Source organism: Amblyomma mixtum, chromosome 1, assembly GCF_055824585.1.
Source record: "Amblyomma mixtum isolate Tamu chromosome 1, ASM5582458v1, whole genome shotgun sequence".
Lineage (NCBI taxonomy): Eukaryota > Metazoa > Arthropoda > Arachnida > Ixodida > Ixodidae > Amblyomma > Amblyomma mixtum.
In genome coordinates, this window is record NC_143012.1 from 295,577,404 (window position 1) to 295,602,205 (window position 24,802).

General features: G+C 47.2%; 1 protein-coding gene across 1 annotated transcript in view; it reads left to right on the plus strand.

The window, feature by feature from the left end:
* Positions 1–435: 435 nt before the first annotated feature.
* LOC149372135 (sushi, von Willebrand factor type A, EGF and pentraxin domain-containing protein 1-like) overlaps positions 436–24,802 on the plus strand; it is a 56,666-nt gene continuing 32,299 nt past the window's right edge. The window contains exons 1-17 of the mRNA XM_089566512.1: positions 436–937; positions 1,623–1,837; positions 4,673–4,837; positions 5,986–6,144; positions 6,818–7,048; positions 9,430–9,609; positions 10,605–10,698; positions 11,014–11,135; positions 13,139–13,402; positions 15,097–15,194; positions 15,443–15,587; positions 17,557–17,769; positions 19,034–19,413; positions 20,150–20,345; positions 22,081–22,239; positions 22,556–22,717; positions 24,611–24,772. Coding sequence (XP_089422638.1) covers positions 510–937; positions 1,623–1,837; positions 4,673–4,837; positions 5,986–6,144; positions 6,818–7,048; positions 9,430–9,609; positions 10,605–10,698; positions 11,014–11,135; positions 13,139–13,402; positions 15,097–15,194; positions 15,443–15,587; positions 17,557–17,769; positions 19,034–19,413; positions 20,150–20,345; positions 22,081–22,239; positions 22,556–22,717; positions 24,611–24,772 — 3,373 coding nt within the window. The 5' untranslated portion in view covers positions 436–509. The remainder of the gene's footprint in view (positions 938–1,622; positions 1,838–4,672; positions 4,838–5,985; positions 6,145–6,817; positions 7,049–9,429; positions 9,610–10,604; positions 10,699–11,013; positions 11,136–13,138; positions 13,403–15,096; positions 15,195–15,442; positions 15,588–17,556; positions 17,770–19,033; positions 19,414–20,149; positions 20,346–22,080; positions 22,240–22,555; positions 22,718–24,610; positions 24,773–24,802) is intronic.

The following is a 24,802-nucleotide window of genomic DNA, read 5'->3' on the forward strand; positions in this document are numbered from 1 at the left end:
CCGAGCACACGGCAAGGGCGATTGCAAGCCGTGTCGCAAGCAGGCCCACGAACTTCCTCTGACCGGCTAATCTCGGACAAGGCGGGAGCGGCTGATGCGACGTCTCCTCGAAATTCCGTACATCACAGACCGACAGAGTCCACGTGTCTTAGTTCCTCCGTATGGTTATGGAGTCAGCTAAACATGGCGTCACCCACCCACTAGCATGAGTTCTCTTATCTGCGTAGTGAACAGCCTGACTTGAAGCCACAGGGGATTCTTTCGAGCTCGTTAGCAGTAGACAGAACGAAAAGATTAGAGCCTGACGACGGCGTAATCAGGCGGCGGCTAGCTACGTTCGCCTATCCCGATACAGAGTGAGCAGCTTCAGAGCTCCAAGCGTACTGCACCGAACTCCTCGGACTAGGAGGTGCGGCGGCCGTCGGCGGTTATAAGAGACGCTGCACCGCCGCCAGACGCGGCAAAGGGACTCGAGAGTCGGTCTCGTCCGTCAAACATAGCGGACCACGATGCGGCTCCTACTGGCGCTATGCCTCCTGTTGCTGGTCGTTCCTAAAGGCGGGAAATGTCTGACGCTCACTCCAGATTTGCAGACATTCGTCAGCACGCTGGAGCAGTACGCGAATCAGAAGAACGACATCGTGTTCGTGCTGGACGAGTCTGGGAGCATTGGAGCAGATAACTTCCCGGCGGAGCTGACCTTTACCGAGTTGATGTCCCGTCTGCTGGTGGTGTCTCAGGACTACTCGCGGCTCACGGTGATCACCTTCGCCAGCGACAACTATAAGCACATTGACCAGATCGCCGACGGCGGCACCATGTGCGCCTTCGTGGAGCAAGTGAACAGAATCCCCTACCGTACGGGCGGCACGGCCACAAGGCAGGCGTTGGAGTACGCGAACCAGCTGCTCCGAAACGCTCGACCTGGCGCCAACAGGTAATCGACTGACAATACAGGGCCTATCATACGTTAACTGCGTAAGATTAACAAGTAAATAGCTGAAATTTCTGGCATGACGCCGATTAGCCGGCGTCGGAATGAAGGTGATACTGTAGTTTTCTGACGTCAAAACGTCTTGCGTTGCGAGTGTAGGTACCGAACTCGCTCCTCCTGCCCGTTATAGTCTTCCTCCGACTGGCCACGGGCTAAACTGACGAATAGGTTCTATACGTCACTGCGCGAAATTTTTCAGTGATCGACCAACGCCTGTAGGTTGACAAATACCGCCAGCCACTGGAATGGCACTCTGCGATCATCGCGGGGTTCATCCGTCAGCTCACCATTCATAATTGCCAACCAGGCGGTAACCATCGCGCTGGCTAATCACGAGCCAGTAATGTACGTGAAGGGCTTTTTTAATCTTGTCGATGATAACCAAAGGCAGTTTGACCTGTTTCGAAGGTAGTTTCTAATAACCCTTTACTTCCTAGCAAAAACCTTCATGTGGCACACCACGCTCCCAATCAACACAGCAAATTCAGCACGCAGTAAAGGAGAGAAATATAAAAATATGCGCAATGTGTCGAGCGGTGCAGCGGCTCTCTGGTTATTTATTTCTACCTTTTCATAGAAGGACACGCTAACAGTTTGCTTGATGTTTTCGTCTCTTGGTGCTTTTCAGAATAATCGTGCTCATATCGGACGGGCAGGCAAACAGCGGCTCCGAGCCCAACTACATTGCAAGCGTCCTCAAGTCTCACGGTATCATCATTTTCGCGGTGGGAGTCGCCAGCATCAACCGCGACGAGCTGGAAGCCGTGGCGACGTCGCAAAGCCACATCTACATGCTGCGAGACTTCGCCTACATCAAACAAGTGAACAGCGATCTTCGCAATGGTAAGCAAAAATCACTTTTGGCGTTACCTGTGGTCTCAGACGGCCGGAAAATTCTCGAATACAAGCTTCTAAACTATGACGTATACAACCGGACGCATCCTATACGTAATGACGCTCCAGGTTTACAAATCAGATTCGAGTACAGCGTCGGCTCATTTTGTCCAGGTACTGTTGTCGAATGCGTTTAGCGCTCTTGCCGCATTTGAACCGAACACCAATGAAAGCAAAATTTTTCGCACATACTGAAGGACAAACCAGGTAAGTTGAAAAATAAATTCTTAAAAAAAATCACCGTTTTATAAGGAGGCATCGCACGCATGAAATGTTTACATCGCTGCATAGGATTGATATCACTCTCTTTCCATTACCACTGGACTCTGGGCAGAATTCTTCTTAGCGCCAGTTATTTCGTAGTTTACATACACGCGTAAATTTACGAGTTATTTCCATGTTAACGTATTAAGGTACATATTAACTTTAATCGCAGTATTTATTTCGCTTCTTGTTGTGGACACTAAGACATGAAACAATTCTACGTTTTGAAATCACCTCCTGACCGGGGTCATCACTTTCATACGTAACTAAAGGACGCCGACCACGTTTTAAGAAAGTTCAATTTATATTTGTTACGTTTTCATCTATTTCATTTACGAAGGCGTTTGTTACCTCTTCGTCTAGCTCATAATCTCAAATTACCTTCGATGATGTTTCAAAGCATGCCAGTTCTAGCGGCAATTAACGAAAATTTCTCAGTGCTTCCGTCGTTTCTTTTTGTCCCTCCTGTTTTCTTTTAATTCAACTCATTATGTAATGTCTACATGCTTAGAATTTTCACTTCGTTCCCCTAACATGTACTCTATGTTAGCGTATTTGCTGTTACGTTCAACAAAAGTTATCTTCATCATAATCATCAGCAGCAGCAGCAGCAGCAGCAGCCCGCCTACGCCCACAGCAGGGAAAAGGCCGCTCTTAATCTCTTAATCTCTCCAGTTAACCAGATCCTGTGCCATCTGCGGACAACTTATCTCCTCAAACTTCTTTCCCATCTAACTTACTGCCGCCCTCTATTACACTCGCCTCATCTTGGATTCCAGTCTGTTACCCTTAACGAGCATCGGTTATCAGTTATCACGCGAGAACAAAGTTAGTATTCAAGCCAATATACTGTTTTCAGAATGCTTGGAGTGTTGAGGAAAAACACGACGCGGACACAGAGAAGCGAAGAGTTCACAGGGTTACACTTAACTATCAGCTGCTGTATGCGTGACAAGCACATAAGCTAAGTGAGACGCCTATTTCGGATGAACCCCAGCAAATGGACATGCGCATGCTTACCAGCGCAAACATAAACACATTACAACCGCCGAGAAGCGGTTTATGTTTTATGACAAGCAAAGAATAAGCTACTTCGCCCTGTGAATTCTTCGTTTCTCTGTGTCTGCGTCGTGTTTTTCGTCAAAACTTTGTGTATTGCAAAGATAGACGTTTATAGTTGGGGCCAGCCCCGACGTGCTAGGCACGGAAAACGAGGCTCGGGCCGTTGCCGCTGTGAATTCACTGCAGTGTAACAGGAGAAGCTCTCGCAACGCACGCTTTGCACAGGGTCGCGATAGTGTCACGGCTGTTTGTGCGACTAGCCTCCGCGAGAGGTCAGTAACCAGCCGCGCGCTGCATTCGTTGAAGGCCCAGAAGCTAGAATAGGCTTTTCGGAATTGTACTTTAAGGATAAAAAAAGGATGATAGAGAGAAAAAAGCGCCGAAGAAAGAATGAAATACCAGCTTCGCTTTCGGCCGGTCTAATTGCGAGATCTATAGCTTGCAGACACAAGCAGGGAACAAATGGAAAAAAAAATGATATTTGTGGTCCAGCTTCCAGACGTGAGGTGCCTTTTCGACGAACAGCAGAATGCAGAGCAGGGAGGAAGATTTTTTTTTTTTTTCTGAATTAGTAGGGGAGGTCTTCAATGCCATGTGGTGTATGACGGCAGCGGGGGAGGTGGAAAACATTACGAATAGCCCTAGTCTGGAGCTTCAGAATGAGGATGGTTAAAGGAACGCAGCACCGTCATTGAACCCTTGCTGGAGCCAACCCCGCGTTCCTCCCATTCTCTTAATTCCATCCCTTTACCAGTGTTCGCACAACAGCTGCTGCGTAGGCAGCGTTTAAAGACGATTGCCCTCAGTGGAACGTCTCGAGAGTTCAAACGCTAAAATTACTCGAAAAAATACCGGTGATGACTTGCACACATGTGACCATCGTTGCTGCGCGTAAAGGAAACGTCGCGCGAGAGCCTTATATAATTGGCTACCGTTACACAGGGGCCTGGTAGTGCCTCTCTTTATTTTTTTTTCTTGTTATCTGCACTTAAATAAAGGCCATTGTAATTTCTGGCCGCTGGATTTGGCGGTGAATTACATTGAACTAAAAGTCAATTACCTTTAATAGTCCTGATCCTCTCCTGTATGGTAGAATTAAACTGTATGTACTTTAGTGGAGCGGGCGAGGTTACTTCCAACCTCAATCTACTTTCTGTATCCCGCGGCTTCCAAGTGAAAAGCATGTTAAGTTAATGGAAAATGTCTGTCATCGCAGGCCAAAGAATACTGCCGTTTCGAAATGGCTCCTTTGGAGGGAAGTATTCTGGCGGCTTCGTCCTTAACCGTCGGATACAAGCTTGTGCTACAGTGGTGTAGGCAGAGTCAGAAGCTTTAGACTGTTGCGTCAGGGTCATTTCGTCGATTGTAACTAGCACGCCGCCTTTCTATTGTATGATTGGCTTGTATTCATGATCATTTCGAGTTCCTCGTCCGCAACGGCGCTTTTCGCATGCGCAGACATCCACGAGCTCCAATGGGATGCGGTGGCCGCCAGCGAGTGTCTCCGGGCGACAGGCGAGTGCGACAGCAACGCCATCTGTGCCTGCACGTCCCCTGGAGGCACGCACAGATGCGCCTGCAAGGCGGGCTACGAAGGCGACGGCACGTTGGGGAACTGCCACCGTGAGTATACACTACAAACAGGAATACTCCTATACGGGAGTAAAAAGCGAGTAAGCTGTCCTCTTGCGCACTCTCCTTACGGTACTTGTGATGACAAGCGAATCGTGGACCGCTGTTAACAGTGGCGTGTGTACCGTACTCCATTTTTACTCCTTTCTGTTTAGAGTGTACACTCTGAACACGAATACACCTATATGGGTGTAAAAAGGGAGTAAGTTGTCCTCTAGCGCACTCCCTTTTACAAAAAGGTGTCCGCTAGAGGACAACTTTACTCCCTTTTTACTCCTTTATGTTTAGAGTGCATAGGACTCCCGCTGCATTCGCGTGCTGCCAGTGCAACGAATTTGCGCGTCATGCGAATTCTGCCGAAGAGAGCAAGTGTGGCGGATCGTTGTGCTAGCAGTGCGAGTATACGCTGGCTGAAAGCAGTCGCAACTTTTGACGCCGGACTGCGGAAGGCGCTTGCCTATACGTCTGATCGCAGAAATGGAGGGTATACCAAGGACGCTCTTCCGAGAACTTTGCATAAAGCCGCGTAAGAGGATGGACGAAATGGATATGACGAACAACAACTGACTCTGCCTAATTGGTACCACACTGTGTCTAAACAGACCGAGACGACAGCATAAAAAATAAGGGAGACAAACACACTGAACTGCATCTTTTGTTGTTACTTCCTTGACACCGCGTCTTTTTAGAGGCATTCTGTCATGTCGCGAAATGAGCAAACACACATGCTAACTTTCCTTACTTGTAATTCTTGGGTATTTTACTTAAGCCAGCGGGCTTTGTGCACTGTTTGCAGAGCCTGTCGGAGCGCTTGTAATAATAACCGTTCTTATAGCCTACGTATTGTTACAATGCTAGCCTGAGTCGACTAGCGCGCCTTCTACGTGCTTCTACCCGTTTGCTGTTAACTGTGTACGCAAGGACAGGGTTTAAATTCTTTAATTTTTATGAACGCCCAAGGTCCTATTATTGAAAAAAGAAAGAGCTCCGGTAATAATTTTTCTTATAGTTCAGCGTTTTCGACTTGTCGCATGGTAGGGAAATGATGAAATGCCGGGCGTCGGAACACGAGGAGTGCTGCTAGCGGAGGCCTCGACATCTGCAGACCTCAACAGTGAGGCTAAACTGAACCCTCGCAGGTTGTCCCCGCGGCACGTACAAGGACGTGGCCAGCGACCGCAACTGCAAGCCCTGTCCCGCCAATTCGACGACCGACAGAGAGGGCGCCACGAGCGAGGCCCAGTGTTCATGTGAACCGGGCTACGAAGGCGACCCCGGGGCTAAGAAGCCGTGCGTCCGTGAGTATTTCTAAGCAATTGCCTGTTTTTTTTTGCCTCTTTCATTCTTGTTAAAACTGTCATTTCCTCCCTTACTGCTGCTTTCTGGTTAGTCCCGCGCCTACCTAAGTCTCGTACTATGCGCACGCAAGTAAACACTCGGAGATGTCTTTCTTCTTTACCGAACGTCCCGGTAATGATGAAGATAATCATAACGGCTGGAATTAAACAGCTGGGCTTGTCCTCCTCTTTTTTTTTTTTTGTTAATACTCTGCGCAGGAAACACACTCGGTGCGCGCACTGATGATAAAAACCTTATGAGTAAGAAGAAAAATATTGGACTTTTCGCCATCCCCTGAGGCGAATAAATGACTATCCTCATCCCCGCCTTTATGAGTGCATCACCCGGACCACACGGACCTCACGTTCACACGTGTCTCCCTCTGAAGATAATACGTTCCGGGCACTGTCCGTTTGGCTGAGTCCAGCCTGGCAGCATCTTGTTTGGCCACTAGATTAGAGCGGGTGTTTTCAGCTTCGACTTGCGGTGGCGCAGTTTTCACAGCCAGGAAAGTCCTTTACGCAGCTATTGTTCTAAAAAGTTATAAAGCACTTTCCTCTCGAAGTTTTCCGAAGTCCACGTAAGGTATCGCAGTGGCCTAGGAGTGGCGTGAACACCTGTCCTCTTCTCCAGGCATCAAGTGCGCCCCCTTGTCGAGCCCCACTGGCGGAAGCACGCTCCCGCAAGTCTGCGGGAACAGCTTCGGCGACGAGTGCAACTTCCTCTGCAAGAAGGGTCACTGCCCTTACCAATGCGACAGGGTACAGCTGGCAGCCGGTCACGAACCCTGGAACCGCAAGGCCCCAACACCGCGTGTCTGCCAGGCAGACAAGACCTGGTCCGGCTCGGAGTTCTTCTGCGAGAGTGAGTTCTCAATGGCAAATGCTCGCGAAGCCCTTTCACCCATCCAAGCTAAGTAGAAACTTTCGCCGAAGAAAAAGAAACGAATAGTAACGAAGGTTCTTCTTCAACCAGTGATCACTGAAGCCTGCAAGAGAACCTTAAGCAGCGTCTTTAGCCGTGTCTCACTATGACCCAATATAGGGTGTAATGAATGTGTCAGACTTTTATTTAGATCTAGATGTAATGAGCTCTTGCAGCCCATTGGCACCTGCATTTCCACGGAGGGGTGCGCAGCATTGTACACTACAGAGCTCTTCGGTGTAGCATTTTTATGTTGTGATAAACACATTGGCGCCTTCATTGAGCAAGCATGCTTCTATTTTAGAGAGGTTGGGAAGTCTTCATGCCAGACCGATAACATCGAAGGCGAGCCTAGTCTTTTTAATTTTATAAGGCAGCATTGTCATTCGAAATATGGAGCGCCAAAAGTAACGCTCCTCGTTGAGTTGGCTTTTCCGCATTGCATATGACAAAATGGTGTCGCTGCGCGTAGTACCGTCGCCGAAGTCACGTTTTCTTCATTTAAATTGTAAAGTAAACAAACTGCATCTGTATTTGCTGCATTACAAATGCGAGCGACGACTCTTTATTCATGTGGGCCCCGCCGTGATGGCTCAGTGGTTACGGCGCTCGGCTGCTGACCCGAAATACGCGGGTTCGATCCCGGCTGCGGCGGCTGAATTTCTATGGAGGCGAAATTCTAGAGGCCCGTGTACTGTGCGATGTCAGTGCACGTTAAAGAACCCCAGGTGGTCGAAATTTCCGGAGCCCTTCACTACGGCGTCCCTCATAGCATAAGTCGCTTTGGGACGTTAAACCCCAATTAACCAAACCAAACCAAACTTTCTTGATGTGCAATTTGAAATGCTGCATTCGGTTGTATATAAAAATAGCCCAGTTTTGATATTCCTGTCTTTTGTGTAGCTGTACAAACCGTACTTGATGTCGTATCCAAAAAAAGGCCTTAGTTATTATTGGCGGTATAAATATAAATTTACTTGACGTTAATTCACAGAGGGATCAGTAAATCAGCTGCCTTGAAACATTAATTGAGCTTCCAACTCCTTGTATTCCAATCGAATCCGGCTCTCTCATTGAACATGCATTAAACGAATTTCTCTATCCTCCATCGGCCATCAGCATTAGGATTGATGTTAGTGATCATTAACAAGTAGCCCTCACTTTTCAAAACAGTCCTTGTGGCACAGTGTACAGTTTTACCATGAATATCTTTTTAATGGTACAAACCTCCTAAATGTGATATCTTCTATAGATTGGTCGATAGTAACTTCGTTGACTGATGCTTAGCTAGTGTGTAGCACACTGCTATCTATAATTACTAATTGCTTGGCTTCCTGTCAATCAGTTTTTCTGTGCGATACGAACTATTCGTCGCCTAACAACCCGTGGGTTATTAAAGCCCTTCTTAAGAGCCCAAGAAAGAACGAAAATTTAAACAGGAAGACTAAAAAAACAACCATTTAACATTCGTCTACATCAAGATTATAAAAATTATTGCTCCATCTTGACAGAACTGTTAAAAAAAATGCCATAAAAAGGAAGTATCAAAATGAAATATTTATCTCCGGCTCTAATTCCAACAAACAATGGCGCTTCATTAACTCTTTTCTCAATCGGAGCACCAGTTCATAAATATAAACTATCATCATAAACTATCATATAAACTATCATCCGTATCAACTATCATTCACGACGGAATACCTATTTATAGCCCTCTCGAGATTGCCAATTCTTTCAACGATTTCTTTTCCTCTCCCGTTGCAGCTTCTTCTTTGACCTACCCTGACTGCCCTACTCGTTCTGATAATTAATTCTTCCTAGCACCCTCGTTACCTGCAAAAATCCAAAACTCGATTATAAATACGAAACTACAGATGCCATTGCTGATGTTGCCGCACATAGAACTTAATTTATGAAACTAGTGTATTTCTTCAAGGCTAAAGAAAACTACAGTCGTGACTAGATTCAAGAAAGGGGATAAAATCTCATCAGTAATTATAGGCCTATCTCTATCCTGCTTCGCTACACTTGATCATGTTCCGTAAGTGCGAAGATAATTGCGCTTAAAAAAATTAGCCTTTAACGCAAATCTCGAGCCTAGCGTCACAAGGCTGCCGAATAGTAGCTTTTGGATGAGATGCATTGTTTAAGAGCAGCGTCAGATTAAACAGTGAGAAAAAGGGTGAGACACTAAGAGAGTGCAGTAATGATGCCATCTTTGTGTCATGTTTATACTAAGTTTTTTCTTGCGCTGGTACAGTCCTCCTTGAAGGCTGTACGCGTCTTTCCGGGCTTCACTTATTGGCCATCGCTCACTGCAGAGGTGCGTTGTCCGGCTCTTCAGTCTCCCGGCAACGGCAGCCTAAGCTGTTCGAGTGCCACCCTGGAGTTCGGCACCACTTGCAAGGCGGTCTGCAACCTGGGCTACAACATCATCGGCGACCCCCTGCTGACATGCGCCGTCGACGGCGAATGGAAAGGCAAAATGCCCACCTGCGAAGGTGCGCAACTTCATTTCGTGTTTTGTTTCCCTCTTCCTGCTTCCTTTGTAAGGCGGAACAAGACTACTGTGAGGAGTGAGCTTCAGGACGCACTTTCTCAATAGACTGAGTCACTCAAGAACCATCATGCCATTCACAGCTAGACACCACTGCAAGGAATCTTGCGGTATGTATACAAACCGAGTGCGTCGGGACGCCGCAGTTCCCGGCTCCGAAGCAATTGTGGGCTGAACGCACCAACTAATCAAGCTGTGCAATTGCTGTATACGTTAAACAGCTTTCCCTATTCAGAATAATCCGGAGGTTATCATCACACATATTTATTTTTATTTAATTTCCCATCCAACCAATCCCACTTCTTCCCGCTTTTACTTATAGCTTCTGATAGTTCACCTTTGAGCATTTTGGCTGGGCAGTAAAGCCGCGAGCAGTGGATTTTCTTCTTCACCGCTATTTCATGCACACACGTGTTTGCACTCAGTCTACTCATCCGATTGCTAACACGATCCCATTCGCGTAATTAGCAGCCTGGACACATATTCCTTTCAGGCTCATAGCAAATCTGTCTCATATTAGCAATAAAAGAGACATCGAATCTCGCATCGACATAAATTCAAGCATAATTCAAGCACAAACACACAAAAGCGGACCATGAGCCCCAACTGCAAGCGAAGAAATATGATGAAACGGATACTTGTATGGAGGTCTGCGCTACTAATTAAGCTTTAGAAATGATCAGAAAACAATAACTCTCATTGATGCAGTCACACGTGAGGATTCCCACGCTAAGGAAAACTATCATTCCAGCCACTGAATGTTGTCTGCATACCAGACTGAAGTAACTCCTTTTCCCAACAATTTTCACCTTCACAGATACTCGACTTTCTCTTGCAACAAAATTATTGCATTTTTATAGGTGACTCAAAATAGTATTTTCCTCAACTAAGGTGCCTGACACGCTTTGATCTGGTCGAATGTCTCTTTTTTATTCACAGTCGTTAAGTGTCCAGCCTTGAAAGTAAACAACAAGCTTCACGTCAGCCCTGGTCGCTGCAAGAATAAGCCGTCGAATTACGACTCTGTTTGCCAGTAAGTACATTGCAAGACGTCTCTTAAATATAAGCTGAATTTTTTTTCTGCTTCTATATCGTTCCTTTATCATGTGTGAATGCGAACTAGAGACTGCTAAGGCGTTCAGAATTTTTTGTAATGGATATAAATGGCCATTCGTGGCGCTTTTTTGTTGTTGTTGTTGTTGTTGACGCGGAGGTGAGTGCGAGCTTCGAAACGCAAGTGCTGCTAAAACGGCTCATCAGAAGCAAGCGTCAGGAACTTGACCTCTCTGTGCGTCCTTTTCAAGCGGAAGTGCTTTTGCAGTAGGCAAACTCCGCCTCTTGCTTCTAGGTACCAATGCATAGCAGGCTGGTCCTTGGCCGACGCGAATACGAAGAGACCTGTCGACGGGGTGCGAAAGTGCCTAGAAAACGGGACATGGCTGAACGAAAAGCAGAGCATAAGGTGCATAGGTAAGTCGCATCAGCCTTACGATTTTGAGGGTAAGAGCGACAGCATCTTTTTAGGTAGCTTTCGAAGGTCTGCCTCTGGCTAGTACCAAAGAAATCAGGAATCGAAGAGAGTACCGATAAGATACAGCTGTTGTACACTTTTTTCTTGAGGGATATTGGTAAAATGCCGCTTCCAGCTCCTCTCCTAGCACCTCTCTACCAATTGTGAGCTGCTGTTTTATGTGAGACTGTTGAACATTAATTTGGTTTTCTGCATATTAACTTTTAGACCCACCATTCTGCTCTGTCTGTCTAAGTAATTGATCATGCTTAGCAGTTCACCTCCTGAGTGACTCAGCAAGGCAATGTCATCAGCGAATCTTAAATTACTGAGGTATACAGGTTCGATCTCGGCCGCGGCGGTCGCATTTCGACGGAGGTGAAAAGCTAGAGGCCCGTGTACTGTGCGATGTCAGTGCACGTTAAAGAACACCAGGTGGTCGGAATTTCCGGAGCCCTTTACTACGGCTTCCCTCATAGCCTGAGTTACTTTGGAACGTTAAACCTCCATAAACCAAAACCAATGTCCATTAACTCTTATACCCAACTGTTGCCAATCCAAGCGTCGGAGCACCTCCTGTAAACAGGCGGTGAACAGCACTGCCGAGATCGTGTCTCCCTGTCTTGCTGACGCCCTTCCTTATTGGAATTTTATTACTGACTTTATGGGGGACTATGGTAGCTGTGCAATCGTGATAAATATCTCCCAATATTTTCACATGAGAGTACTGCTCATGTCCAACAATTTCGGACAAAAATTTTGAAAATTGAAAAATTGCAAGATGCTCTGATGGGAATATTGAAGGCAATGGTACATTATTCTGACATATAGGAAAATCTCTCTTTTAAAGTGTGTTCACCGATCGCATCGGACAGTTAAGACTCCCAAAGAAAATTAATGGGGAACGCTTTTTACGATAGCAAAAACGTTAATAGACAAAAAATGCGAGGCTGCTGTCGGGTGATCTGCAGTTGTATTGATTATTGCAGTGAAATCTTACAATATATGAAAAAATTGAGTTCATAAAAGGTTTCCTGCTCAAAATGCTTTTGTCCGTAATTGCTCGGTATGCTAAACCCTAATTCCGCGATGATTGGATGACTGTCGAGGTTTCCGCAGAGTCAAATGCTTTCTCGCAGTCAATGAAGACTCTATATAGCGGTTGTGTATATTCTGCGCATTTGTCTATCGCCTGATTGAAAGTGTGAATATGGTGTATTGTCGAGTATCTATTAGTGATTATTAGCAGATAAAAGTAAAGCTTAAGTATTGGGGTGTGATTAGAGTTAAGAGGCAATTCATTATGCTCACGTTGAAGTAATCCATCATAGTTGCGCGTTGGATGTTGCTTGGCGATTGTTGGGCTCGCCGCCCTCAGAGGGTGCGGGGGGGAGGGGGGCAAGGGGGGGAGGGCGTTACTAAGGAGCTTTGAACGTGCTGCCCGCCGACCCATCCGGTCATAGACCGCCTTGGTTCTCATCGGGAAAAAAAAGGCGGCGTGGGCACTCTCATGCCGACCGACGTGAAACGGTTGGCTCTGATGAGATAATCTACGCTGTAAAAGATTAGGCAAAATCACCGGTTTCGCTCCATGTCGAAAGTAGAATCCACCCTATAGTTTCATGGCGCCGAATTGGACTTGCAGCTCGCGCGCAAGCGATTCAGAGGCCAAACTATCGAAACAGCTCAGTCGTGTCATTCCTGACATCGCTGACGCATTTCATTGCCAGATCGAAAAATGTTTTGCATATTATAGTTTTTTTTTCATGTTTCTTGCTAAATTCAATTGCTGTATTACATTTCTTTCAAGTAATCACCAAAACATAAATAATTATTTCCTGCGGCACGAACCTTTACTTTCCAAAAACAACGTTGGTGAGCGAATACGTTTTCATACGATCTACTTTGGGGTCCATCAACTATGAGAAAAGTATAACACAACGTAGCTCAACCCATGTTTCAGACGCTGAGAAGCCTGTCATCGTGGGCTGCCCAAGGGACTTGGCGGTCCCGAATGATCCCGGCAGTCCGTTCGCCGAAAATGTGTCATGGCAAGAACCAACCGCCACCGACAATTCCAACTCAGCCACAGTGGAGCTAGTATATCCACCAGAGATCAAGTCCTTGCCGCACCCGTTTGCGATAGGGGAACACGACGTTCAGTACGTTGCCAAGGACGCCGATGGCCTCGTATCAGAACCATGTGTTTTCAAGGTGTTCGTAGAAGGTGAGAGATGAGCTTCTCTGCTTGAAACTCGGAATGTGTTTGCCCGTGTTGTCGTGAGAAAATAGAACTTAAGCCTGAAAGCGGGAAATAGTGAAGTTGGCCAGAATAAGACAGCTGGAAAACGGGGTAAAGAAACCTACAAAAAGTGGCTAGTATGTGATACATTGTACAATAAACGATGCAGAAACGAAAGAGGTTCTCGTAAATTATTGCTTGCCTTATTTATCGGTTGTTTCCTGTTCGCCTCTGTGGATCAGTACGCGGCTCGTAGCATACAGTGTTCATGCAGAAAAAAAAATGTAGAAATTAAAAGTCATTATATTGAACCAGCTCTGCGTGCCCCATACTGGGTATTTTGACCTTTAGTCACAGTGGAATTGAAACATGGCACTTAGTACGGCGGATAGTCTTCGTTGCCGCTTTACCGGTTACCAGTAGTATGTCGAAATTGCATTAAAGCTAGATAGTTTATACGAACTTGTTACTTCTTTCGTTAACGAGCCAATTGTGCCATGTCGCTTGAAGTACCGAGTGAGGCCACAGCTTGGTGAAGATTAGCTGCAACTGAGACGCGTTCTTATAATGAAACCTGCTCTCAGGAAATAGGGTGCAGCCATCAAAATTTTAGTCCTACTGCAATGTAATACCCCTAGCCATTCAATACTGGCTGGAACGATGCCTCGGGAGGTATTAGCGCGAATTTTTAAACATTAATTTGATAATTCCTGCTATCACCTTTTAAAGAGGCGTTGCAGGAGTGGTACTGGTTCCCTTTCGAAGGAACTTGAGAAAATCAATTAAGAAAACATGTAGTTAAGCAGTTGATGTTCGTGATGGTTCCTAAGCGTCTTCTTGTGATAAATTTCCAGCTTTGGGAGAATGCAATATAGCCTCGCCCTAATTGTTTAATGAAGGTGGAGTCCTGATTCTTACCGCGAGAGTGAATCAGGGCTGCCGCCTTTCTATTCCGCCATTTATCACTTTCAACATAGCATGCGTGGGTGGAGGCGGCCCTAGCATTCCGGAGCAGCGAAACTAGGTGCGCGGGACCATTACGCAACCAAGAAGAAACGGGGACAGCTTTTAGGCACCGAACAGGATATTCGTGGCGACGATGCACGAATCCGCCGGGCATTCTTTGTATTTTCGATGAAAAGAATATCTGGCAACTTAAGACGAGTTATGTTGCGATGCCAGGGTTGAACGCGCTGAAAAACGGAGTGCGTTTCAGCGAGAAGCACCTGCATCTCTGTCTAATATTCGAAATTTAAAGCCAAATATTTCCTACTAATTCAGCGCCACAATTTCTTCGAACTTCTTATTTCATAGTTCAAACTTCACCCCTCTTATTGCATAGAGAGCACCTACGTGGAGGCCTGGTATGTAATATTACGATAGCAAAAATCAGTGGCTCGGTTTATGCTTTGGTTAGGTAAATTTTAATAGTGTTATTTGTTGGAAGCGCTAACAGCAGCGAGCCCAGCCGCAGTGTTAGGAGAGAAAAAAAATCACAGGGGCACCTAATTCCGTTGTTCATTTGCATTGCGATAGCGTTAGCAGCTGTTAATGCCTTTACTCACAGTGACGTCACTGCCCTCCAGCCGATGGGCGCGCTCCGGTCTGGTGACGACACTTCCCTCCAACCAATCAGTGAATTCATTTTCCGGCATTTTTTTCTTTTCCTTTCACCTTAGATATTGATGAACCGGCAGTTGCGTTTTGTCCTGACGACATAATCATCCACCACGAGAAGCCGAACTTGAACGTCACGTGGGAGGAACCGAAATTTGTGGCAAGTAGTTCAACTTCCTGATACATGTGTCTTTCATTTTCTCAAGAAAGGTTCCGGACTTTCAACGACTTTAAAGTGAGGTGTAAATTATAAGAAATTTATTTTAGTCTTTACATATGGTCACAAATACCGACCTAATGACATAACTGGATGGATGTCTTAACTATGCGCGAGGGCCTTCAGCATCATGGTAACCGGCAGAATCACGCCCCGCTGCGAACTGTGCCATTACTGTTAACTCGGTCCAGGATCACGGCCCCGGAGAACTGAAGATCGTCGCCGACAGAGAACCAGGCAGCGCCTTCAGCTGGGGTCCCCCGAGCACCGTCACCTACCAGGCAACGGACGCAGCCGACAACACAGCGAGCTGCTCCTTCGAGGTCATCGTCAAACGTAGGGGGATGCGCATGTAACTTTTTTTTCAATTCAGTTTGTTTATTTTTCAGAATGGTTGCAAAGACAACATTGAATGGTCCCCTGGACTAAAAGTTGCACTCGGCAACTTGACGATGGCCCCAAGGACCATAGTACAAGACAGCAGTCAACGACGATTGTATCGACACAGGCGAACAGTAAAAAATTGCTGGGGCTTAGCTTTGGTTAAGCCTAGGTAATTGCGAAAGCAATGCCCCCTTGGCTAAGCTATGCGTTTCGCTTATGGGTGGTGCACATTGCTAATGTTCGTGTGCAGCGACGAAATGAAAGGCCATATTTAGACGTTTCGAAACTTTTATTCATTCTCAGATACTTCTTTCTGTAGCCCATCATTTTTAGGAGATACTTCTTTCTGTAGTCCAATGAAGACACTCCGATGATCAATGAAGTAGTGGCTCTTGCTCAGTGTTGGTGCTTGTGTCACTGATGTGTGGTTAAGATGTTAAGCTTCGCCTCTAAGAGTGGAACGTGACAGCGTCTTGCAACGCTGCCAGGGAGTCCACAGAACGCCATCGCTCGTTCCGCTCTACGCCTTATTCGACGGTAAATTGGTTTTTGAGGGAAGGAAATGTATCTCTCTGGCATATCTCGGTGGACACCCGAACCTCGCCTAAGGGAAGGGACGAAGATGGGAGTGAACGAAGACGCGGTATTAGCTAGACGCGCCTTTGTTCGGTCGCAGGTGGTCGACCGGCCGCGAAGTTCTAGCTGCGGCGCGCTGCAGAGCCGACTTAGTGCCCCATCTCTCGCTCTGGCATGACGTCAGTAGTCACATGACCGACCACCGACTGTGAAGGGTAGGCTGCGGCACCGCGAAGAGGCGACACCTGGCGCAGTATTGCTTTCGCAATAAAACTGCACACTCATCACAATAATACTGAAAGAATATTCACAAAAGCTTCAGCATCAAAAGAAACAACCAGAAAAAAAGAAATCTGCTATAACACGGAATTACACGATGAGACACATCTCACACCCACACATCTCAGAGGACATTACACAACACAGCATGGCCCTTCAGGACATCCATTGTAGGAGGCCTTACATCCAGAATGTATGGTTGCGCGCATAACTACGTAGGCGCCCGTGAAGGCACGGCGCCATTTTGTTACGCAGCGCTCATCATCAAGGGTGAAGGCCGGAGCAGGCGGGGACAAGCCACGCGTGCTGCCTTTGACCGTGCTCCATGTACGCCAAGATGGCGGCCACTCTGACATGGGTGCATTCTCCCTCTAGCATGAATCGAAGCAGAATATTATTTATAGTGCTTTGTTATTCTTGTCTTGCTTGTCTGCGTTTTTCGCCCTGCTAATCTTCTATTTCATTTCCATTATACAAATATTCCTTATTTAAATTCCCGTTGTTATTACTGGTAATTGTACCTGTCTGTGATGCTGCTTGTTTTTTTTTTACTCAAGTTAGTATTAATCTACCGGGGATCCCGTGACAGTCGCTTGACTTTGGGACCCTCGCCTGTATACTGAATTTATGTAACCAATATGTACCCAATAAATTCTTATCTTATCTTAAGCACATTTGCGTTCAGCATAACGGCCAGTGCATAGCTTGATCACGGGTGGAACTTCCCTTTCTATACTTCGTTCTAGCGCAGAAAGCTTTCAAATGCGAAAATTTTCACTTATTACACGAAAATAAAATGATTGTCTTAACGTCAATTCCTTGGATTTTAGAAGTGTGTGATGAGAGGCTAGTTGGTAAGACATACTGAAGACACAAAACTACGCAGGAAACAGGACACAGAAAAGAAGCAGACAGGACGAGCGTAGTCCCAGCTTTCAATAACGCAGTGGACTATGAAGTGCTCTTTTATTCTTGCTAGAAGAACAGTTTATGCATTTTACTATTTACCAAATTAGTTTCTTTTTTATTTTTCATTCAGTGCTCTCATTTATTTTTGTATCTGCAGCTTACCCGTGCCCTTACGTTGCTCCACCCAAGAACGGATTTGTTACGTGCGACTCGGAGACCGATCGGCAATTCTGCAGCGTCTACTGTGACAAGGGCTATGACTTTGTTTTTAAGCCCGAACCTCTCTACCGCTGCAAACAGACCCCTAAAGGTGGACAGTGGAGCACTTTCTCGAGAGGGAGATTTAAGTTCCCTTGGCCAGACTGCGCAGGTAAGATGAAATCCTGTTTTAATGATGAACCACGCATGCTCACAGTGGCTGAAGTGCCTTGATTATTTATTCCCTAACGTCAGTTAGAAGAACCTTGAACGAGAAGCAGCGATAGTTTACCAGATTTCTTTCTTTATTTGTTTCATTTTGCTTTTAAATATTTGTGTAGTGTTTGTGAGCCTGGTGCACAGCCAGGGTACGATGGCTTCTCACAGCACATTTTCGTCCTCATTCAAGCCAACTTTGGGGGATACGGAATGTAGTAGGACACAGCTTGCTGCTTTGAATCTTCTGACCATTTGTCTATGAACGGCTTATGCTGCAACAATGATACACTGTGCAGTATTTAAGAAAACCGCTTCCATAGGTGCGTCTTTTTTTTTCACGACTACCATGCGGGCCCAGCGCAACAAAAACAAAAGGGAGGGCGCTAAGGCGCAAAATGGTAACGAGTTCAACACGGGCCATATTTGTAAGGATCCACTTCATTCGGCCGTGACGTGAATCGCGACTAAAGAAACAGCAGGTAGCAAAGAGCCAAACAGCAAACAGCCAATCAGCCAATCAGCAAATCAGCAAATCACCTCAAACAGCCAATCACAGACGCGGCACGTCCGGTCTCAGCTTTGCCGCGGTCAGTCTCCAGGCACCGCATCTGGTCCGGCAGAGTCACACTGACCACACTTCGCCGGTTCTTCGGACAACCGGCGACCAGTTACTTTGGCGAGTCTCGATTAGCGCCGAAAAAGTTCGTCATGCGTGTCAAACGCGTCGTCCTGCACCATGGTTCGGCTGCGTCGGTGCCGGTCCGTCAGTGCGTAAAAGACGCGGGACGCGCTTATGCGTATAAGTGGCACAACGAGTGTGTTTCTGCCACGACCAGCATGACGCCTTCTCCAACGGCCTATACGTCACTGGGAGCAGCGAACAATGGGAGAGTACCAAATGTTGGGAAAATTAAATTGGATTATTAAGAAATACGGAACTAAATCTAGTATAGTGAAGGAAACAGTGAAGGACATCCTTTAAAAAAGGTAGCACAGTTCGCCTGTACGTACAATTCGTGAGCGCTTTCGGCAACGGCTTGATGGCTTGACGGTTTTACTTGTCACCCGCCTGAGCTGTGCGTGACTATCCTCATAAATTCTATCGCATTCTTGCGCTTCATACCCCCTGAAAGTCGAACGCACATGCATTTACTTTCCAATGACTACAACTGCTGAATGTTTTGTTCTTTCTGAATGTTTTTCTTTCCTTCCTCCAGTCTCGTCAAAGAGCAAGAAGACAGACTTGACCGTGGACTTCACGTTCGCCACCAACTCCTGTAATATAACCGAAGAACGCAAGGCAGAGCTGAGGAAGAAGTTTTTCGAGAAGATAAAGAAGCGGCTGTCCCGATATCCTGGTATGTGCGAAGCCTCTCGGGGCTGCACGGTGGACAACGTGGCCATCGACTGCGAGGAGAAGAAGCCATTGGCTGTAACGCCCAGGGTGCACCGCAGAGACCTCAGTGGGCGCCGCCGCTTCGTCAGGAGGCAGGCCGCCGAGGACGAGGACGACGAGAACGACTTCAGCTTGAGCATCTCCTTTAGGATTCCGCTGGGAGAGGACTTTAACGCGACGCAGCTGATCGACAGTTGCAGTGTGAGAACTCGGGGGTCCGTTTGTCGCATGCGTACATGCGCGCTGCAGGGCATATTTGTGATATCATATGAGAAGTCGGGCTTTGTCGAGTCGACCTGTTGCTGCACGAGGTGGTCGGCCCATCGACAGACCAACCTCTCTGTCAAGTTCATGTAAGCTTAGCTAACCTCGGATCACTTCAGATCGGGTTAGACTGGCGCTTTCTGTGCGTCTTTAACTCCATCATAAGTACACTGAACTTTAAGTACCTAAGCTTAACGTTCTCAGCTCAGGTTTAATTTTAACTCAGTTCCGTTCACTTTACTCAATGGGACAGTTAACCGAGTCAAATCAGTCAGTGCTAGACACGAGGTCAGTGAAATGCAGCCTGTGGACTGTCGCGGTAGTAAACAGAATTAATAAGAGGAGCAACTTTGGGTCGAGAGACTTGGTACGCATATCATTGGTATTACGTGCACACTCACAGCAACCTTTGTTCATGTGCACTTTAAACACCTTGTCCAAAAATGTTACTAAGTGAGACAGTAATGTGTTCACTTGAAGCAAGGTTCCAATCAATTTAGGCCAGTGCAGTTTTGCAGTCTGCAAAGCGGGTTTCACGCCGTATCAAATGTCCACGATTCCATAGAAATTTGGCCAGCTACTCGTGATGAGAAGTGAATCGTGGACCGTTGTTAAGAGTGGCGTGTATGAACGGTTTGTTCTAAGCAACTTATCATATTAAATTTTTCCTTAGGACTGCAAGAACACCAGCCTTGTACACCCAAGTGCAGTCGAGGCGACAGCGATCACTCAGGCAGTGGAGGAAGCAAGTCTTGAAGCGGCCAACAGCACAGTGGCTGAAATACTGCCTGAGGCTTCCTTCGTCGAAACAACCCATTCTATAAAATCCGTTTGCGACAGAGGACAGGTTTCCAACGACCTATTGTGCGGTAAGCTTTAATGTCTGCTGACAGGTTGCAAATCATCCTGGTGGTGCAAATAAGTACTTACTCAATCCCGTTTCTTTGCGACGGTTGTCTTCAGAATCAGGATCAGTTTATTGGAATGAAATAGAAAATATAAGGCGGATAAATTTATCCATAAAAAGTTCCCGTAGTCAGTGACTGGAGGCAATTGTTCCTGTTGCTAAGCGATGTGTGTCATCACTTTTAAAGTGTTTAAAACTACTTAACTACCACCTTGAGCTGGCTGAAGCAGTGGTTACTTAGCATTGCGACTTCAGTGTTCTGTAGTTTTGCGAGCATTATGCTCTTCTGTGAAGACGGAAGTAGAAACTGCCGGGCTAAATGATCGGGCACTCATTTTGCAAACCCCTTGTTTAATACTGCTTTTTTTTTATGCGCATCAAGCTTGAAAGAGCAACACATTTCCTTCCTGCGTAGGGGACCCCTTCACAACCGCCAAAGAACACACATCGCAGAGGTTACCCGAGCAACCTGCGCGCTCTTTGCAGGTGTTCTCATTCTCCCCCTGCCACACAAAGAAACTCTTCCACACAGGCTCGCTCCGCTCCTTTCCTAACTCATCACGTGAGAGAGGCGGCTTACTTTCCCGTAGCTGATTTTCTGGAAATCGACGCCACACTGCGGCTGCGCTACTTACTAACCCAAGAAGGATAGGCGTGTGGAGAAGCGTAGTTTCCACCGTTGCATGAGTGATTCACCGACACATTCAGACGTCATTGTCAGGGCTTTGTATAAATATACCTTACAAGCGCTGTTACACGGGCGTTTGCAAGCTGATGACGTCGGCCAGCGTCAAAGTTCCATTGAGCGTGTTTTCTAATGCCAGCAGTACGGAGGGAGCATGGGAACAGTCGGTTTCCGCGCTCTAGTGAAACGCAGGACCACGGCAGCACAGTTCCGATCAGGGACCCAGACTACATTTCAAAAAGGAGGATTCGCCTGGTCTAGAGGGACCTGTGTAGATACGAGGCATTCTTTAGGAAATATCGCTGAGCCCACCTGACTAACAGGCACTTTTTAAATACGAAAGGTTTTGTGCACGACTGCCTCTGGAGTGGCAGGCCTTTATACGGCAAGGAGGTATGATTATAAAGTGTTTTGTTGGTGAGTGATATGATATCATCCGAATTCCATTTACTTCCAATTCTTTTTACGCTTCGATTGCACCGGCCATGCACTCGCGGTCGCTAGAATCAAACAGATGCAAGAATCGAACAGAAAAATACGGAAGGAACTCTATCATAGCAAGTAAAACAGCGCTAGACACGGGACGAAGGAAGAACAACACAGCACAAGGCGCTTCCTTCGTCCCGAGTCTAGCGCTGTTTTACTTACATACGATATGCCAACTTGCCCAAGCCTCCGCCTTAACACTATCATAGCAGCCTTCCATTCAATACATGAGACTGTGTGGCTCAAACGAGGTCGCCGCCACCGGCGAACAAGCGCAAACTTGTGAAATTTTACAAGTGCGACTCTATATGGGCTGACCCCAGCAGCAGGCTTCCGTAACGCCGCCGTATTGGGTCAGTTGTGGCGCCCCCACTAGGTCGTAAAAATTGTGAATAGCTTACTTCACGAAAATTTGGAGCTCTCTGCAATATGCATATATGTCACGCTCTCTGCTATATGTCACGCATAAAAAGGCATTTCGTCCGAACATGTCACATGTTACACGTGCTCCGCCTTTCTTTTCCAGTGAACTGTCCGTTGGGGACCTTCTACGGCAACGAGACAACCTGCCTGCCTTGCCCGATTGGAACCTACTCGGACCGAGAAGCGGTGGACTCGTGCATTCCCTGCCCGGCCAACAAGACCACGCTGGCGGAGAAAGCAAGCTCCGAGTCCGAATGCCGAGGTAAGCTCAAGGCCGAGGCTGCTTCAAGGAGTTGGGCACTGCCGTTTCGATTCCCGTAAAACGTTCCCTTGCAGATTTCGCTTTTCAGTCACTGCGCCCTCTGTGGGCTGTCCCGTGCAATATCTATCAGGAGTCTCTTTTCTCCGATAACCTACTCCGTCCTTCCGTTAAAAAGAAAAGCTAATTATTCTCATTCCTTGCAACAGATACTCTTTCAGGCATAGAGATAACCGACGAATGGGAGCCGTAAATTCTCACAAATTGGAAATAGCCACTCTCACGTTATTATGCTCCCGGTGTTTATCTTTGCGAACAGAGCGTTGCAAGCCCGGCACGTGGTCCACGACCGGGAAAGCGCCGTGCACGGCGTGCGCCCATGATTCCTACCAGGACGAAAGTGGCCAGTCGTCCTGCAAGAAGTGCGCCACCGGGCTGTCGACGGGACGCTTGGGTGCAGACTCACCAGAATCCTGCAAAGGTACGTGGTTAAATGCGGAATACCGTAGTTGTTGTTCTGGAGCTGCGTTCGAGTGAAACAAGCCTTGCAAGTGAGGTCACCTACTACTGTCGTCCAGTGCCAGTCTGTGGAGTCCCTTGTTTAACTCGGTAGAAACATGTCTGCGGAGATAAATGAAGGTTACCCTTTTTTTCTGGCTCCCCGTCAAGCAAGAATATGTCACTTATTGCGCTTGATCTTGAGTTTCAGCAGTGCAAAATGGTTGCATGAAAATGAAAGCGCGTGAAAGATGGCGGTGGCACACGCCGTTTGAAGGGGGGACGTGTGATGGCCCTGATTAGGGTAACTTCACGCTTTCAACGTTTTAGAGGGCTCAAACAGAGTTGAGGGGATTTGTGACACAACACTCGGCGACTGAGAAAACTGGTTTGATTATTAGTTTAAGCAGTGACTGGTGACGGTGCGACTCGCCCACGGGATTAGGTGTGACGAATCAGCCGGCTGGAGTCTTACCCGGAGCTGGCTCGAACCATGCGATGCTCAGCCCTGAATTAAGGAGACGGCCGGCTTGGGGGGGCTGCTAGGAGAGGCGACGATTGCCGGTAGGAAGATGCTCAGGAGTGCAAGAAGTAGTTCAGTCTCGTCACTGATACGTCATCTGTGACGAAAGTGGGAACAGCTGTCGGATTTTTCCTACGGCTTGTACCCGACTAACTGGACCAGAGTTGCAGTGGGCGGCGAGCTGCTCCAGGGGCTTGGTGCTCGCACTTTATGCCCCTTGGTCTTCTTCCCCTCCCGCTCCTCGACATTCAGGGTCATCTCCGGTGTGCGGTGAGTCATGTACGCAGGGGCGTTCCTCACTCTCGCCTTGCACTCCGGCGTCCAATGTCGACGCATGTTCAGTCATCTGAGAGCGGGCGGTGACCCTTGCTACTGCGTTTTCATGTCACGTGCTCTCCAGGCATATTAGGGGCATGCTTAGGCAAGTTCCGTTCGTCACACATATAAACTAGCCGCATTTTGCAGTGTCTTCGTTGCATTTTTAAAACGCAGTTCATATGGTAGCCCGACTCGAGCCGAGCGAGGGCTGTATTGTTGTCGAGTTACTTACGCGGGTGATAGGAGGCATCATTCGTCGAAACCAAACTCTGAGATTTTTCACCCGTCTACTGGTCGAAGATGTGACGACGGCTGCGCTTGAGTACGCCACTTTGCTCCCCCTATTCTCCCTTGGCCTCTCCCCTCGGGAGAGAATGTACTCTAAGACACACATGGACCAGCTACCTAGATCATTTACAGTGATCTAGGTAGCTGGCCAATGAGTGGAGACTGCAGTGCAAAAGACAGATTAGAATCTCTGGATTAAAATCACTGCACACGCGTACCAAGGCGACGGTGACTGCCATTGGCATTGACAAGTAGATTAAACCTGTTGGTTACCCTAAAAATTGAAAAGTCGGTAAAGGGAAGAAGACAGCAAAAAGAGAGCGATAGAAGATTAAGTTCCCCATGTGCATGTGACTAGGCCATGCCGTGGGTCCGTTGTGGCCAACTAAAGCAAAAAAATGTCCACCGTGTCATTGCATGCGGACGCTCAGGTCTTTTGCTCTAGAATATCTGAACAGTGCTTTGATGACGTCCTGTGCTGACAAAAGTTAAGGACACAGTCCTGCAACCTTGTATTTCGTTATAATGCGTAAGTTAAACAGTGTAATGCTCCCTGCAGAGACACTTGATGCAGCACAGCGAAAGAAGAGGGCCCTGAGAAGGTCCCCTCCTAAAGTATCGCTGTATATAATACTTCTGCTTCTTTACTCACACGAAAATGATTGCAGTCACCTGCGCTTTTTAATCTGCTTTCGTATTTCTGTCAAACATGGTCATGGACCTGTCCATCGTCACATTTTCCTCCAGGTGTGTGCGAACCCGGCACCTACTCGTGGAACGGCCTGATGCCCTGCGATGCTTGCCCCCTCGGCCAGTACCAGCCCGCAAGCAACCAAACATCCTGCACCCAGTGCGATGCTGGGCTCAGCACTCAAGCCACGGGATCTACTAGTGAAGTTGACTGCATAGGCAAGTAAACGTTGGATGAATATTAATAAT